The 16,748-nt window shown below is 38.3% G+C and overlaps 1 protein-coding gene across 1 annotated transcript; it reads right to left on the bottom strand.

Moving 5' to 3' along the window:
* Positions 1 to 993: 993 nt before the first annotated feature.
* LOC121875632 (troponin C, isotype gamma-like) lies at positions 994 to 14,202 on the bottom strand. Its single transcript, XM_042380235.1, has 6 exons — positions 14,064 to 14,202; positions 11,382 to 11,407; positions 5,411 to 5,554; positions 4,774 to 4,893; positions 1,954 to 2,085; positions 994 to 1,763 (listed from the first exon to the last, which is right to left on the bottom strand). The coding sequence occupies exons 2-6, from the start codon at positions 11,401 to 11,403 to the stop codon at positions 1,735 to 1,737; spliced, it is 447 nt and encodes a 148-aa protein (XP_042236169.1). The 5' UTR covers positions 11,404 to 11,407; positions 14,064 to 14,202; the 3' UTR covers positions 994 to 1,734.
* Between the last annotated feature and the right edge of the window lie 2,546 nt (positions 14,203 to 16,748).

The following is a 16,748-nucleotide window of genomic DNA, read 5'->3' as shown; positions in this document are numbered from 1 at the left end:
TCATAGAAAAAGTATTACCAAGCTTTACGTTATTCCGGGTAGATTCTCATTCACTTTACGGTTAGTATAACGTCGAAACATATATTATAAAAGATATTGACGCATGTATACTACTACTATAACTATAATTATCATTATTATTACTTTTATTATTATTATTAATATTATTATTATTCAAGAGTACAAGTGTTGTTGTACAACTGTTATTAATAATAAATCAAGAGAAGTTCCATCTCAGTGTTGTTTGTCTACTCTAGTGTATTATTAACCTTGTTACACTCTTAAAGACCTTCGTTGTTGAAGAGCAGTAATAACATTATAACAACAGCTTTAGTAACAGGATGTCAGGAAATCTAAGATAATGGACAACTCGGTTGAACATACAAAAAAGTTACAAGGTGTTTTTTTTTAAGTCAAATGTTGGGTGATAACGATGAAGTTCATAACAAAATTCTTACCATCGCATAGAAGACGGGCCATACCTCCTGAATATCAAATTTCTGTTTAATCGATTATAGGAGAATCTGTCTAGGTCTTCAGCTGAGATCTAAGGGGTTTCTGAGGGGGACGGGGGAAGGGTTATGGTGTGTCTCGGACTCTTGGGGGAGGGTTTCAGGGAGTCTCGCGGGGGGAGGGGGGGCACCAGCGTGGAGTGTGTAAGCAGTGGTGAGGATTAATCAGTTCTTATATACTGTCCTTAATATTTACACAAGAAGCAAAATATAGTTCACAAAAACCATCAAAACTCATGAGAAAGCAAAAAAAATATTTTCATTACGTTTTTCTTAGTAACTTAAGGCTCTCTCTCTCTTTATTGGTATCACCTTCAGATCTAAAGAACAGTATATATAAGTTTTAATCCCAATAACTTTAAACTTTTAGGAGTCTTTTGTCTGGTGATGTAATATTGAGTACGAATGTGTCAGGCCTTTCATATATACAGTTTTCAATATCCTGGGGATGTTATTAAATACTGAATAAAAATTCACTCTATATTTGTATAAAATTTATTATTTCAAAAATCTATAATAGTATTAATAATAATAATAATGATAATAATAATAATGATAATAATAATAATAATAATGATAATAGCAGCTATGATATTTATGAAAACAATAATAACAATAACCATAACTATTATTAGTGACCTCTTGACCTGTGATCTCTTGACCTTTTGGCCTGTAAGATTCTGGTCACACACACTACTCCCTCTTTTTGTATTGCATCTGGAGGTCACGTTCCTGAGGTCAAGCGAGGTCAGGGAATTCTCAGAAAAAGGTCAAGACGTTGGAGAGAGAGAGAGAGAGAGAGAGAGAGAGAGAGCAATTCAGAAGAGATTGTCTCTGGACGAGGGAAAATATCAAGAGAGAGAGGTTCAACTGATAGGGTCAAATTAGGACGGGAATTCAGATGGCAGGGAAAATATTACAGCGAGATGTTAGATGGTGGGGAAAATATTACTATGGGGAATCAAAATAGCGGGAAAAAACCCAGAAACGTCTAAATAATGATGGAAATTTAAGAATGGAGAATGGTGAAAAATTAGCATGGTGATTACAGATAGACAATAGAAGTTCAGGCGATAGAGGAAACAAAACAAATAATAAAACAGGAGGTATGAAAGGTGAAAGAGGAGATAAAATGGATATAAAAAGATTAGGATGAATAAATAAATAAGTAGAAGGAGGAAGGAAGAAGAGAGGAAGCAGTAGATAGCGAAGGTCAACGTTCTTACTCCCCCGTCATCATCTCCATAAACTCTGTAAAAGATCCAAAGGTTTAGTTTATTATTTCATTGTAATTTTTTTGTGAATATGACCAAATATTGCAAGAGTGGACAAGATTAAATAACAATGAATTTATAGAAAAGATGGAAGTGTGTGTGTGTGTGTGTGTGTGTGTGTGTGTGTGTGTGTGTGTGTGTGTGTGTGTGCGCGTGCGCGCGCTCACCATCGAAGTCGACGGTGCCCGAGGCATCTTCGTCGATCTCATCAATAATACCGTCCAGGTCCTCCTCCGTCAGCTTGTTGTCCAGTTCCCTCAGGATCTCCTTCAGCGTCCCCGTCGTGATGTAGCCGTCACCTGTGGCAGCGGGAGCGTCAGGGAGGGTAGCGAGAGGGAGGGGAGGGATGGAGGGGAGGGTACGAGTGTAAGATCCAGTAGGGGTAGGGGGAGGAATGAGTGTAGTATTCTTAGAGGGGAGGGGGGAGTGAGTGTACAGTGAGATAGGGGTGGAGGGAAGGGGGGAAGGAGACGGAAGTAGTGCAGTTATTTCAAAGAGAGAGAGAGAGAGAGAGAGAGAGAGAGAGAGAGAGAGAGAGAGAGAGAGAGATGTCATTTTCAACACTCTATGTAAACCTTAGAGTGGGTAGATCAAATTACTCTTCCTTTGTCATGGTAATATAACACTTGTACTAAATATCATATTCCCCGAAAGGAAGATTTTATTTTTATAATTTAAATTTTCGTGGGTTTATTGGTTACTAATAAATACAATCATATAATAAACAGGTAATAAAACAGGTAAATGAAACTTTTTGAAGGGAGGAAGGAAGGAAGGAAGGGAGTTAGTTACATTGATTACAGATAATTAAATAAAATAATAAGTTCCATAGGGCTGAATGTCGAAGGTAAGAAGTTTTAGATTATATGTTTTTTTACAATTTATGTGAGAACGTATAAGGAGAGAGGGAGAGAGAGAGAGAGAGAGAGAGAGAGAGAGAGAGAGAGAGAGAGATAAGAGAAATAAAGAGAATGTTACCGATCTCATAAAGGGAATGTAGAACCACAGAGAAGATGGTAATAATAAAGAAAATACCTAAATAATAGAGGAGAACACAGACAGTGAATGGAAACAGTAATAAATGGTAAAAATAAAAGATAATTGAGAAAATTAAAATTAAAGAAAATAGAAGAGAATTAAACAATAGTGAAAGTGAAAGAAAAACAAATCAAATAACAATAAAACAATAAAAAGAAAAAACAAATATTGAAACCGAAAATTAGGAATTGGTGAGAATAAATGACATGAATAAAATTATTAGATAGAGGGATAAGAAGGGTAGAGTGAGTTAATAGATACGAGAATAATGCAAATAAAAGATAGTAAGAAAATAATAAAACAAAATAATCGTAAAATGAAGAAATTAGTGAAGGATTTATTAGAAAATAATAAAGGGGAAAGTCGAAAATTAACAACAATAAAAATTAACAACAATGAGAATAGAAATTGGCGAGAATAAATTGTAATAAACAAGGAAATGAGAAAAAATAAGAACAAAGAGAAAATAAAAGAAACATAAATAGAAAGTTCGGTTCAAGACAAAAAGAGAAAAAAAATTAGAATTTGAATTTTGAAATAAAATTATACATCACTTATAATAATGAACTGATTTACATCAAACATAACTTATATTGCTTTAAATTTCATTAGTTTAATTTTTTAATACCGAAAGATAATAAAAGAGAAAGGAAGTCAGTATAAGGCAGACATAATAAATAATAGGGAACATTAAATATCAATATATCAATTAGTAAAAGCAAATTCAAAACATGCTAATTAGATCGACAACAGGTGAGAAATATTTTAAATCAACTTTCAATTGAGAGAAGAACAAAACTATGGTTCGAGCTTAATAAAGAACTTTTGGTTAGTGTTATGGCTGCTGCTGGTGTTGTTGTATAAACGCTCGAATGTTGTAGAAATTCGTGAGTAGCCTTCCACGAATCTAGTTCACGTTTACGCCAGTCCACGCCAGTTGGGTATCGGTACCTAACGTTACTGATGGAGAAGTGTTAGAGGGTCGAGTGCAGAGCCTTCTTACGTACCGAAAGCTTCATATTCATTCTACTGTGTCCACGTCGCCCACTTCTATTCACTTGGTGTTATCGAAATTGGGTAAAAAAGTTAAAATGTTATCATAATTGGTAAAGTGTGAATGGGTGTTGAGAAAATCGGAAACTAATTGATTAGTATCGAAATAGGTGGAATACATCTGAATGTTAGCAATATATAATAACAGAAAATAGGAGAGTTTTATCGAAATTAGGTTAAAAGAAATTAAGGTCAATTTAAATTAAGTTAATTAGTCGAAATAAGGAGAAATTGGGCGATTTAGTTGAAATAAGTTGAAATCAGGTCATCTTGCCGAAATTAGTTGAAAATCAGGTTATTTAGTCGAAATTAATAACACTCGGTTTGTTAGGCCAAAATATATTGAAATCGATCAGTGGAATAAATGTAAGATGAAATCAGGTTCGTGTTATCCAAAGCAGAAATAAATTTAACCATGTTAATTATGTTAAAAGTAATCACCATTAAGTTAATAAATTCAATAATAAAAACGGGTTGATTTTTTCAGACACGTATGTAAAAGGGATAAAATAGGAAGAAAATAAAGTAAGCTGCGGCGGAGTAGAAATATTAAAAGAGAGAGAGAGAGAGAGAGAGAGAGAGACCTAAGATTTTACACTTGAGGCATCAATATGGTAGTTTAGTAGAGGTCAAATCGTATAAAGAAAATATATAGATTGATAGAAAGAGAAATAGATAAAAAGTTAGATAGATATGTAGGTAGATAGGAAGATGAACGAATGGATTGATAATTAAGGGAAAATTTGCAGTGAATATATTAGTCAATCACGAAGTTATTAAGTTATAAAATACCAAGCAGTTCCTGTTAGTTACTGTACAGGGAAGTGTGAGTACCTTTACGCCTGCAGGAGGGGGGAGGTCAACACCCTCCTCCAGAAGGCCTTAAAGGTACTCACCGCCTTTGTCGTAGAGCCTGAAGGCCTCCTTGAGCTCCTCGTGCATGGCCTCGTCGTCGTCCTCCTCCAGGAAGGGCATTACGATGGAACAGAACTTCTCGAAGTCCACTTTTCCTTCCTCTGTTGGGGAGGGGGGCACAGTGTAAACACATTTGATCATTTTACTTGGTACGTAGTTGAGTTCTTACAGCTGCTGGTAACTGACCTATCAACTTAGTTCTTTCTACTTTCGACGTCTTAACAACCACGACAGTATTTGGTGGTTGATTCATTTGGTGATGCTCAGGAGAGTCACTTTGTAACCAGCAGTCAACTTCCACGAACTGAGAAGGTTGCTGGGGGCACCAAAAGTGGGTAGAACTTATTTGATGGGCCAATAGGCTTCCTTATCACGTCTCTGATTGGTTAATTTTGATTTCTTACGTGACTAAATTATATTATATGCGAATACTAGTAGACTGAATGGCTACAATTGAAGACTATTTTTTGACAAATAACATAAATGTCCATTAACAGGTATCACATGATAGGTAAGCGTTACCTCAATGTTTGTGAGAAAAAAAATAATATAAAGGAAAGAATGTCAGTAGATCCCCATTTAGTATTCTTTATTACTACTACTACTCGACACACTTACTGTTGGGGTCATTCTCGGCGATTCTGGCTTTGAGTTCGTCCTCGTCGAAGGCTTGGCCGAGTGTGTTAAGGATGTTGACGAACTTGTTGCACTCCACGAACCCGGTCTTGCCCTGGTCGAACATCTGAAACACCTTCTTCATGGCTGACGGAGGTGAGGAAGAAGTGTTAGAACCAGAGACTGAAGAAGGGAGATCTTAGCACACTAAGGGAAAGAGTGAGGAGAGGATTTCAGCATGAGTGAGGGAAGAAGAAGAGAGAATGAACCTGGACGGAAGAATAAAGGGAAAAAGTCATTTCAGAATGACAAGGGAGACAGGGAGGCAAATAGGGAGGGAGGGAGGCGATGGTCACTTCAACCTGGGGACGGAGAGAGGGAAAGAGGAAAGGGGCAAGACAGGAGGAAGGAGGGACGGGGTAGGAGACTTCAGGCTGGGGGAGGGAGGGAGAGAGGCAAAAAGGTAAATTGATAGGAAGGGAGAGAAAGAAGCAGGGAGAGAGGGAAATTAAACATGAGAGGGAATTAATACCTAAAACAGAGTTGCGCATAACAATACAAAGGTGGTGAAGAACACGTTGTAATGAAGTGCATGACGGTAATAACTTTATATTAGCATAAAAGTTTATAGGGAAACGGAAACCTAACCTAACCTAACCAACCCTAACCAAACTTAACCTCCTCTGATATACAGCTCTCTCTCTCTCTCTCTCTCTCTGTGTTATTCTGTTTTGTTATTTTGTTCAGGGTTATTATGTTCAGTGTTATATTGTCCAGGGTGGAATCTTTAGTGCAATTTTGTCTGGTGTAATATTTTCCGCAAGCTTTGTTTATATGTACCGTCAACACAACCCTCCCCTCTGACGTCACAATTAGTCGCCATGACACACACCTGCCACACACAGGTATTTAATTAACTTACATGTCGCTCTCGTAGACCTAAAATACTAACACCTGAGCAAGTCTAGTGGTTGTCATATGAACAGAGAGTAACAGGACGCTTTTAATTGTGTTTCAACTGGATGTATTTTTAGGGATTGTGTTGGTGTGGTGTGGTGTGTATTAGGGTGGAGGTGGTGGTGTGTTGGGGTGGTATGGTGATGGTGTTTTGTGGTGGCCGTTGTGTGGTGTGGTGTTGTATGGTGATGGTGTTTTGTGGTGGCCGTTGTGTGGTGTGGTGTTGTATGGTGATGGTGTTTTGTGGTGGCCGTTGTGTGGTGGTGGTGTGGTGATGTGTTGTGGTGGTGGTATGGCAGTGTGGTGTGATGATGTTTTGTGGTAGTGGTGGTGGTGTGTTGTTATGGTGATATTATTGTGATGTGGGAGTATTGGTAGTACGAGAATAATGTAAAGAAAGTTTGATAGAGTACCTCTGGTATGTTCATATGGTGGAGATAGTGGTGTATTGTGGTGCTGGTATGACTGTATAGTGTGGTACTGTATGGTGGTAGTGGTTGTGAACTTATGGTGATGGTGATAATGGCACTAGTATGATAATGTGGTGTGGATGAGGTAGCAGTGGTGGTGATAATGATGATAGTGGTGGTGATGATGGCGATAGTGGTGGTGATGATGACGATAGTGGTGGTGATGATGGCGATAGCAGTGGTGTTAAGGTGGTAGCGGTGGTGGTAGTAATGATGATGGTGATAGTGGTGGTGGTGGTATGGTGATGGTGGTGTAGTGGGCAGCAAAGGGTATATCTTGGCATGGTACCCGAATGAGTAATGTCTCCCTCCCTCCCTCCCTCCCTCCACTGTACACAAATAGTATGTCTGAGAATCGTACAATCTATCCTGCTGGGTGGGTGGCACGGCTGGGTGGTAATGGGGGAATGGTACAATAGTAGGTGGGTGAATGTTTGTGGGTGAGGGGTGGTGGGTGGGTGGGTGGTTTTGGATTGGTTGTTTCGGATGGATGATCGTGGGTGGGTAATTTTGACCTCCTTATGTAGTTACAGTACTGGACATATGAAAGGGGTTCTGTAAATCACCTAAGAACTATGTAACTGACTAGACAAGTAGTAATGACGACACACGTCTCGAAAATGTATTGATCTAGAATTATATGACGTCACACAGGCCCTTAGACTTCAAATACATAACTGTGTTTCAATAACTAGCTTCTTTAAAGCACGTACTCTCATCTTATACACAAGACAACAGCTACTGAAAATTACGAACAAAAGTTCTTACTTAATACCACAGAATCGTACCTTGGAAAATTGGAGTTAGCAAGAGGGAATTTAATCGGTTAGGTCTTATGACGTTAGTTCTCTTCGAGTACTGTGATTGGTGGCTGCTAATAGCATATACAACACACCATTACCTGAGCGGTAGTGAAGTGGTATACCAGTAAGCGGATGATGCGTTCGAGATCCTAAAAAAACTGTTGTTAAGCTTGTGAATTCCAGATGTCTTTTAAATCCTGAAAGTAAGCCAGGTCCCCCTATCATATTTCTAAGACATTGGAGAAGACAAGCCTGATTACAGTTTTAACTCTTGCGTAAAATCTGACCTTGTTCTGTGACCTGAAACAAACTTTCCCCAAGAGTCAGTTTTTCCTTAGTCAGTAACCATCGAACCACCTGACAAGTTTAATCAAAATCGACCTGTCTGTTTTAGAGACACACTCTCAGGAGTAAACAAAACGATATGGATACTATACCTCATCACTTATATCAATGAGGAATGAAAATGTGGCTCATGGTGGAGTTATGTAGCCAGTGTGACCATTACAAACATTACTAACAATCAACGGGAGGTTTTCACATTTTTGTTAACCCCATCAACTGTTGTTACGCTCAGGACAATATTATGAGGTGATGATCAGATAAAATCATAGCAAGACGATTACTTTCAGAATTTATTGTAGAGAGACATTAAAACCATCTACTGTAGGTGGGTGGTTATGAAGGGTCGAGAATGCTGATCTACGAGACATCTTGACAAGCAATGTGACAGCGATAAGATTCATAGCGTCCCATGTCCACCCGTCTGTGAACTCGACGTCATCTGGCCGCCACCCTAGGAACCTCTTTTTTTTTCATAGGTGACGAGAGCCTGTGATACTCCAGCAGTTTCTCCACTCCTCCTTTGGTATTCTTGACGAGTTTAGCTTTACCTGTCATCCGTATGAGTTGAGCTTTACCTGTCCTTTATACGAATTTATCTTTATCTCAGTCTAGCTTTTAACGCGGGGACTTGTAAACTAATATTGACTCCAATATAATGACCTGCAATTACCCTTATGCGTATGATTCTTTCTTTTAATTACTTATCAGTGGTCAGTAAGTCGTTATGGAAGTAGTACAAGCCAACATGAAAGAATACTTGTGTGAATTGTGACACGACCTCATGCAAATCTTGCCATCTACTGTAAAATCACATTACCATAATCAGAGGAAAATAAATGTCACAAAATGCATAACGAAATGAAAATAATTTGAATAACAGATAAAAAGTAAAGAGAAAATTAAAAACAAAATCGATAGAGCCTGAAATAAATAAAATATTTGTATCAGTATATTAGGTAAATGAAAGAAAAAAGGCAACTGACAAATAATAATAATAACAATAATAATAATAATAATAATAATAATAATGATAATAATAATAATAATAAACATGTCCTCCATGAATATAAAGCACAATAATAGGAGCGACAAACAATGGTTATGAGATTAGGTTTTTCACAGCAAGATGGGAGCACTATACACCATTCATGTCTTGGCTGTTAAAATCCCACGTAAGTCTAGGTAAAGTCAGGCAGGTAAGGGCAAGGTAGGGCGGGGCAGGGCCGGGCGGGGTGGGGCAAAGATACCCACCACTAACAAGACATACTTACATCTACGTTATCTCTGCCTCTAGGTGCATCTTGCTTCTGTTGGTCTCTTTCCTGCAGGTGCTGCCTCAGGTTGGAACTCCTGTGTGATTTTCTGTTTCCGTTTTGGAAGTTTGTGTCTAAAATGCCAGTTATTTTTAGGCGGTTTTTTTTCTAACATTTTTTTTTCTTATTTGTGGTCATCTGCTGCTGCTCTCGGTGAAGATCTCCACGTTCTTTCTCAGGGTAGGACCTGTTTTGTTTATATTTGTTTCCGCGCCTTTCGTCATATATTCAATATTTTATTATAATTCTTAGCGACAACCAACAGCTGGTAAGATGAAGTGTGTCTTAGGCGTCAGTCATCTGCATACCTACAGTTTAGCAGGATGTCATCTCTTGTGAAACACTGTTGCCAGGAGCTGTTATTGTTCTTTGTGAGAGGTCGGTAGGAGGTGGGTCATCAGAAAATTCCATAAGATCTTAGAGAGCAACTGGCAGTATTATTGCAGCTTGTGGATACTTAGATCACTTGACTCTTGACATTGTTTAGAACCCAAGGTTGTCTCCTTCATATCACGTAAATGAAGAAAATCTAGTTTTATTTTTATTATTCCCCTTCAAGTTCTCACTGGGAGAGTTTTAGCCTAGGGCGTTTGTTGACATTCTTCTTGACGTGTTTAGTTCTCGCCATAGTTCCTCATCTACTAAGTTTGTTCATTAGGGTAGGTAAGTTGTAGCAGCCGCCCGCCTGAGAGGATCAGAGCCCTTCTGGGGGTTCAGGTGGATCTGGGTGATGGTGTGGAGGGGTGGTCGTAGTGTCTAGTCTATCAGGCAGGCAGACAACACACACGTTGGCTGAAACAGTGTTGACCTCTTAGCTACACAGTCACATGTTAAACCTTGTGATGTTTTGGCCCCGGTTATATACAAGAAGAGTCCATCTGAACTGACAATGAAATATGAAACCACTTCTCTAGAAAACACATTTTCCTCCACCATAAGAGAATTATGTATGTGGCTTTCCCAGAAGTAATTATTTCCCACATGAATTATCAGGTGACAGATGTTTCTCGCCAAAGATCAGCTGATATGGCGGGAAGCAGCACAAGTGACGCAACCACGAGTGTGACTAAATTGAATGTATTGTTCTTTAGAATTTACAGTCAGGTCGTGAGAGCACATAGTTACCACCTTCAAGGATCTTATTTAAGGACATTTGAGAGAGCTAAGACATCACAGGGTCATATTCAATTAAAAAAAAAAGTCCTCACCGGGATCGTTTGCTAGCTACTGAACAAACTGTAATCAAAATCAACAAATATTTCTATCTTTGCTAAAATGACTCGCATCACAACATGAAGGAACGACCATGCAACACTTGTCTTCACCTTCTGTTGACAACTAACATTCTCTACTTGTGGAAACTTTTCTCATCACTTTTACAATGACTATAACTATCACAAAATGTCTGTGAGGCAAGTGACGGACAGTTCTACAGCTGATCCCAAAACAGAAACATCACAAAAGGCGGAGGGTGACCCGTGATCCTCAAAGATTCATATGCTGATAACTTGACTTTAGTTGGGCAAAATCGGAGGTATTCTGATCAGTAATTTAGTGTTCTGTCTTTGAATATCCAATTTGATGTTAGTCAATATCCTTGTGAATTAAGTGAATCAAATATATGTTGATCAAATGCCTGTGTTCTCTTAAGTTAAACATGTATATATTCCCTTAAAGACCGAAGGAAGGAAAAAGAAAACAAAAGATCCTCGTACAAATCTTTGAGAATGTGAGCTCTGAAACAGCACGCAATACCTCGACTGTCAAACTACAGTGATAATAATCTGTTAAGTAGTTCTCTGACAAGGTAGAGGAGCGGTGACGTCAGTGTCAAACATTATCGTATAGGTACTGTGGGCCGCGACAATTCCGCCGGATGTGACTGTAGCTAAATAGATGACTGTCACTATGACACTTTTCGTCTCGTGGTAGAAAGAGTCAGGATACTTATCGCCCCGTGACAGCAAAGCATCATGACACATATCGCCCCGTGACAGGAAAGCATTATGACACTTATTGCCCCGTGAGAGAAAATTATCATGACACTTACCGTCCCGTGACAATATAAGGTCATTCTTGTACTTACTGGCAATCTGTTCCTCATCCATGGTGCTGAGGGAGAGAGAGATAACAAAGAGAAAGGTTAATGACATAATGATGATACTGATGATATAAAAAGACAGTTATAATAATGTTTCATGAATATACAGTAGACGAACGTAAGGGGATAAATCAAATTAAATAGAATAAAGGAAATAAGGTCATTGAAATCAACATTATTGACCTCGTATCAGTCACGGTTAAAACTCCTGTTGCCTCTCGTGCTGCTTCACGAACCCGAAGCATCCGTGGATAGAATAATGGGTCAGTGTCTACTGCTTCGGGCTCACGAGTTTGAATCTCGGGGTTCGTTAAGCAGCAGGAGAGGCGACAGGAGTTTTAACCGCCGTGACATATTAAGTTAACAAACAAAATAAATAAATAAGATAAAATAATTGAGAATATTGATATTATTCCTCTACATAGAAGTACATTACAGAAATACGAGAGATAGAGGAAATAAATGAGAATAAAAGAGGAAATACAGGTAGCAGATAAACAAGATTAATAAAAAATTACAATAGAATAATAACAAAGGTACATAAAGAATAACGAAAAATAGATAAACGATAATACATAAGATAATCTAATAAACGTTTGTAATACGACAAAAAGGGCAAAAACAAAAGAAGATTCACAATTATTATACTAACAGGATAAACATGTTGGGAAGTTCTTTAGATTAAAACCAAAATTATAGTTTATAAGCCCCAAGAACACCTCTATAATAAACAAGCTTTTATAGTGGAATAATATTGTCTTCCTTGACTTGTGTGTTAATCGCTACCAAATCTCGTAAGAACTATCTAATCGCTGTTATATTTTGTGAGAACTTTCTTCGCTGTTATATCTCGTGAGAACTTTCTATCGTTGTTATATCTCGTGAGAACTTTCTAATCGCTGTTATAATTCGTGAGAATGTTCTAATCGCTGTTATATCTCGTTAAATTTACCAGAGAGAGAGAGAGAGAGAAACCCCATTATTAATCGTTGCTGTATTGTATCTTGTCAAATCTATTGTACTATCTTCTGCATTAATTGCTGCTATATCGTATAATCTATTAGATGTGCGATATATCTCAGGAAATATAACCATCTGCCATCCTTCAGCCTGCCATGGATACTGTCAGTCTGCCATTTGGTTTCTTCACAAGCTCGTGGACAAAGGAAATTGTATCGTGTTTCCCCTTCATTACACAGTGTGTCAACCTGAATATAGGTATTACCTAAGAGTTATAATCATATTTAACAAGATAATGTATTTTTTTCATGTTTTTCGTAATTAAATATAATTCCCAACCTTGTGCATATGGTCCAATATCCATTTGTTTTAATTTAATTAATCCTCATCCTAATCTTTATCTACGTGGTTAAGTGAGCGAATCCCCGAAAGACATTCATCTGTTGACGAAATAAGAGCCTGGGCGATTGGGTTGCGACGATCAAAGGATTAGCACAGATTGGGTATAATTTAAGTGTCTTTTTGGGTGAGCTAATCTGACAGACTATAAGTCACGTGATTGTAATCTTATTTCTCAAGTTCTTTTTTCTTATATGAAGAAACGCCAACAGGATGAGATAGAGACGGTGGAGGAAGCCAAAATGCGAACAGAGATAACTACCAAGAAAAACAAAGGAATGAAAATTAATGCAAATACAAAAAAAAACGACTATACAACAACAAAAATTATAATAAATCCGAAGAGTGTAGAGAAATTATATTAATTACCATCATTCACGTTAGAAGAACGATTGGATTCCAATTATCTACAATAACTAACCAAAAGCGATTTATGAAACTTTCTAGAAATCAGTTTGTAATCTCTCAGTATTATTTATTAAAACTGTCACTAATTATTGGATGTTTACAAAGTCCCTTGGCGTTTTCTAAGGAGAGTACTGTACATTACCATTACTGTGTGATCCTTCAATTTCAGCACAGTTGTATTCTTAGCCATACATGTTGTCACTAAAGTGGAAATATAAAGATCGCAATAGGAACGTTTGTGATACATTCTTTAAAAAACTCACCTGAAAGTCTAAGGAACATATCACAGTAAACAATGGGAAAAGCAAAGTTATGATGTAAACACAAACGTCAAGGGACTTTATAAACACTCCCTAGATGAAGCGCGTCTCACTGTGTTATCTCGATACTTCACTCAAGAGAACACACACACACACACACACACACCGTCACATATGGTCGAATAATGAAGTAAAGGGTCGAAAACATTTTAATTATTTTTTTATTAAACTACAATGTGTGGTTAACCAGTTCGTGCTTTGTCGTTGTTCACTTTGTTGTCATGGTATATTTGTACTTCATTGTCAGTTGCTAAAACGAAAATAAAAGTGGAATGATCAAACGAAAAATAATTCACAGTGATGTTATATAAAATAAGAGCAGTGTTGTTCTCTACATCGATGACGTTGTGTTTATGTTCCTATAATACCGATCACTTGTACTGTTTACGTCTACCACAAGTTTCAATTACACCCAAAAACACTACGACAAAAGATAAGAACAATTAGCAGTAACCAAGAACCACGTGCAGCAGCCAGTGGAAGTCGAGCACCAATCATGAGCACAAGACTGTATGTTAAGTGTTCATCAGAGACAACACTCAACACACCACCTAAAGGAAGACAGACGATGTGGACGTACGGTAGTGTGTGGTGGAGGTGTGGCGGTGGTAAAACGGAGGTGACGGCGACTCTCCTCCTTTGCCCTCGCTCCTGCCGGGGGGAACTGAACTCCTCGAGTCACCCGCCTCCCGGCTATATACGTCACTAGACCAGGTAATCCACAGTAACGTGGGGGAGAGCCCACTGTAAACCAAGGAGGAGGAGGAGGAGGAGGAGGAGTCAAGTGAACGAGAGGGAGGGGAAGGGTTGAGAAGAGAATGGGCCAAGGGAGGTTTGAAGGGATCCTGGGTACCCAAGGAGAACAGGAAGAGAGTGGATCATATGAATAGTGTGACCTCGATCCTAGACACGAAATTATACAATAACAACAAGGTCTTTTTGAAGGTAATATCCCTTTAATATTTTGGGGAGGGGTGCGTGAATGGTAGGAAGTGATAGAGGGGTTCGTGACCAGGGGGCAGCAGGTTGGTGGAGTGGAGGGGTTATGCGTAAGAGTGAGGGGTGATAAGGAGGAGGGGGGTCTGAGCTACTCTATACTCGATTACAAAGTTCCCGCCACACGTTGAGTCTGGCAGGTCACTCTGGGTTTGTTTTTTGTCGTCTCATAAACAGTAATACGACCTTCTCACAACACCTGTATCGTGTTTTCTTATTATTTCGGGAGTGGGGACCGTGTTTTTGAGGCCACTCCGGGCTATTATGTACATTTATACCCGTAATATGAGACACAATCTTTGTCTTAATTTGTATCAGGTTTTTCCCCCCGGTGGGTGTTAGATAAAAGCGACCTCGGGGTGTTTACTAACCCTTCATGTGGGCCAGACTAACACGTGCTCTTACTTTATTATTCACAACTATTTGCCAAGTATGTTGTTCTTTTGAGTAGGTTTATGTGTCTGTCTATGTGTCTGTTTCTTTGCTTCTTATATCATGTGCCTGTCGAATGATTTGACGAATTAATTTCAAAATATTAGATTTCATATGAAGAGAAGACAATTGTATTTATGCGATGGTGTTGAATTAGGCAAGTTTTATTATGAATGGAGGCAAGAGGAAGGTGTTCACTTATAACACTGCTCATGAATTATTTGATCTTGCAGCAGAGCTAAGAAAATTGATAACTCTCTCTCTCTCTCTCTCTCTCTCTCTACTCTGCCTTTAAGCACCAAGCAAACGCCCTTGAGCGACTCACAATAACGCGACCACAACCTAACTTAGTCTCCCTTTCTGAGGGCGCATTTCTCTCCTGTCTCCCTCGTGTCACCCTCGCTGCCTGTGTCATTGCGATGAAATATATTCCTGTGACTTTGAGAAATGTTCTGGGTTTTTTTGTCTGCTCTTGTACGATGGCGTGTCATTGACTCACAAGCTCGTTTTTGGAAGTTGGGTGTGTTCACTGCCACGGAAAATATTCGCGCTACATATCCCCTCTCTCTCTCTCTCTCTCTCTCAAGAACTTTATTGGGTATCCCTAACCAAAGCTTATATAACTTAATTTAACCTTAAGTAACGTAACACGACCTAGTCTAACGTAACCAATCTTTACGTAGCGTTTCTTAACCCTTTTCGACCTCAGCACCCCTCTGTGGTCAGGTCTAGGCAGTTCAGCACCCCCTCCATCTGGTTGCAGAGACTACAGTTGCTTCAAGGCTGTAATAAGTAAGTAAAGTACTTCTTGATAATTTATTTTGTTCTTTCTCCAAAAATAAGGCCCTTCCCAGCACCCCCTAAAATCGATTTCAGCTGACCTAACGTAACACAACCTTACCTAATGTAACACAACCTTACCTAACGCAATACAACCTTGTTTAACCTCACCATACTTTACATTACCTAACGTAACGTAACGTAACCTAACGTAACTTAGCGTAACCTTACTTAACAATTTTTTACGCTATCTAGCCAAACCTAACTGATCATAAACAAGCATTTATCTAACCTAAACAAAAAATCACGTCTAAGATAACCTAGCCTTTCGTAATCCACGCTAAACAAACCTTATCCTAGTATATTTCCTTATCATCTACTTGGTCAAACTTTGTCAGACACTTTCGTTACAAGATTTCAAAACAAGTGAATGAGTTAAAAAAAAAAACGTCCGTTGGTTGAGATAAGCCACACTTAAAGAAAAATAAAACTGTGACACGTGATAAAAAAACAAACTATCATCTGTCAAATGAGGAGAGGCGTGGCTAAGCTGACTAGACAGAACCCCAAAACAAAGAAAATAAGGGAGATTTTTTCTTATGTAGAAGTGACGCAAAAACATCGTTAATTGTAACTCGATTATTTTAGTCTTTTTGTACTGTAATTTGTGCTCTTACTTGAAGCCTTCTGTATTTATTTTCAGATAAAACAAATATCTTGAATAATGAATGAAATTGGAGGATGTATACTAGTGTATGTATATTCGTTTTTGAGTCCACGGTGAAGGGGGAGTAGATAGCTTTTACAACGAACGAGAATCTTGAAAAAAATATAAAATGAAAGACGTCAAAGATTTCAGTAAATGAAAATAGTAAATAAACCAACTAAAAAGATTACTTCCCTGAGACTGTGTTCCAACCTGATAAGTGTGCGAGTACAGCCAGGTACAGACACAATAATTTCCATGTGATGAGACATATAGTGAAGATGTTACATTTTCCTTAACCTTTTTGAACTGGATGAATCAGATATGAAAAGGGTTGACATTTTCTTCATT

This window comes from Homarus americanus, unplaced genomic scaffold, assembly GCF_018991925.1.
Source record: "Homarus americanus isolate GMGI-L3 unplaced genomic scaffold, GMGI_Hamer_2.0 scaffold22250, whole genome shotgun sequence".
Lineage (NCBI taxonomy): Eukaryota > Metazoa > Arthropoda > Malacostraca > Decapoda > Nephropidae > Homarus > Homarus americanus.
This window is presented reverse-complemented; position numbering and strand designations above follow the sequence as displayed.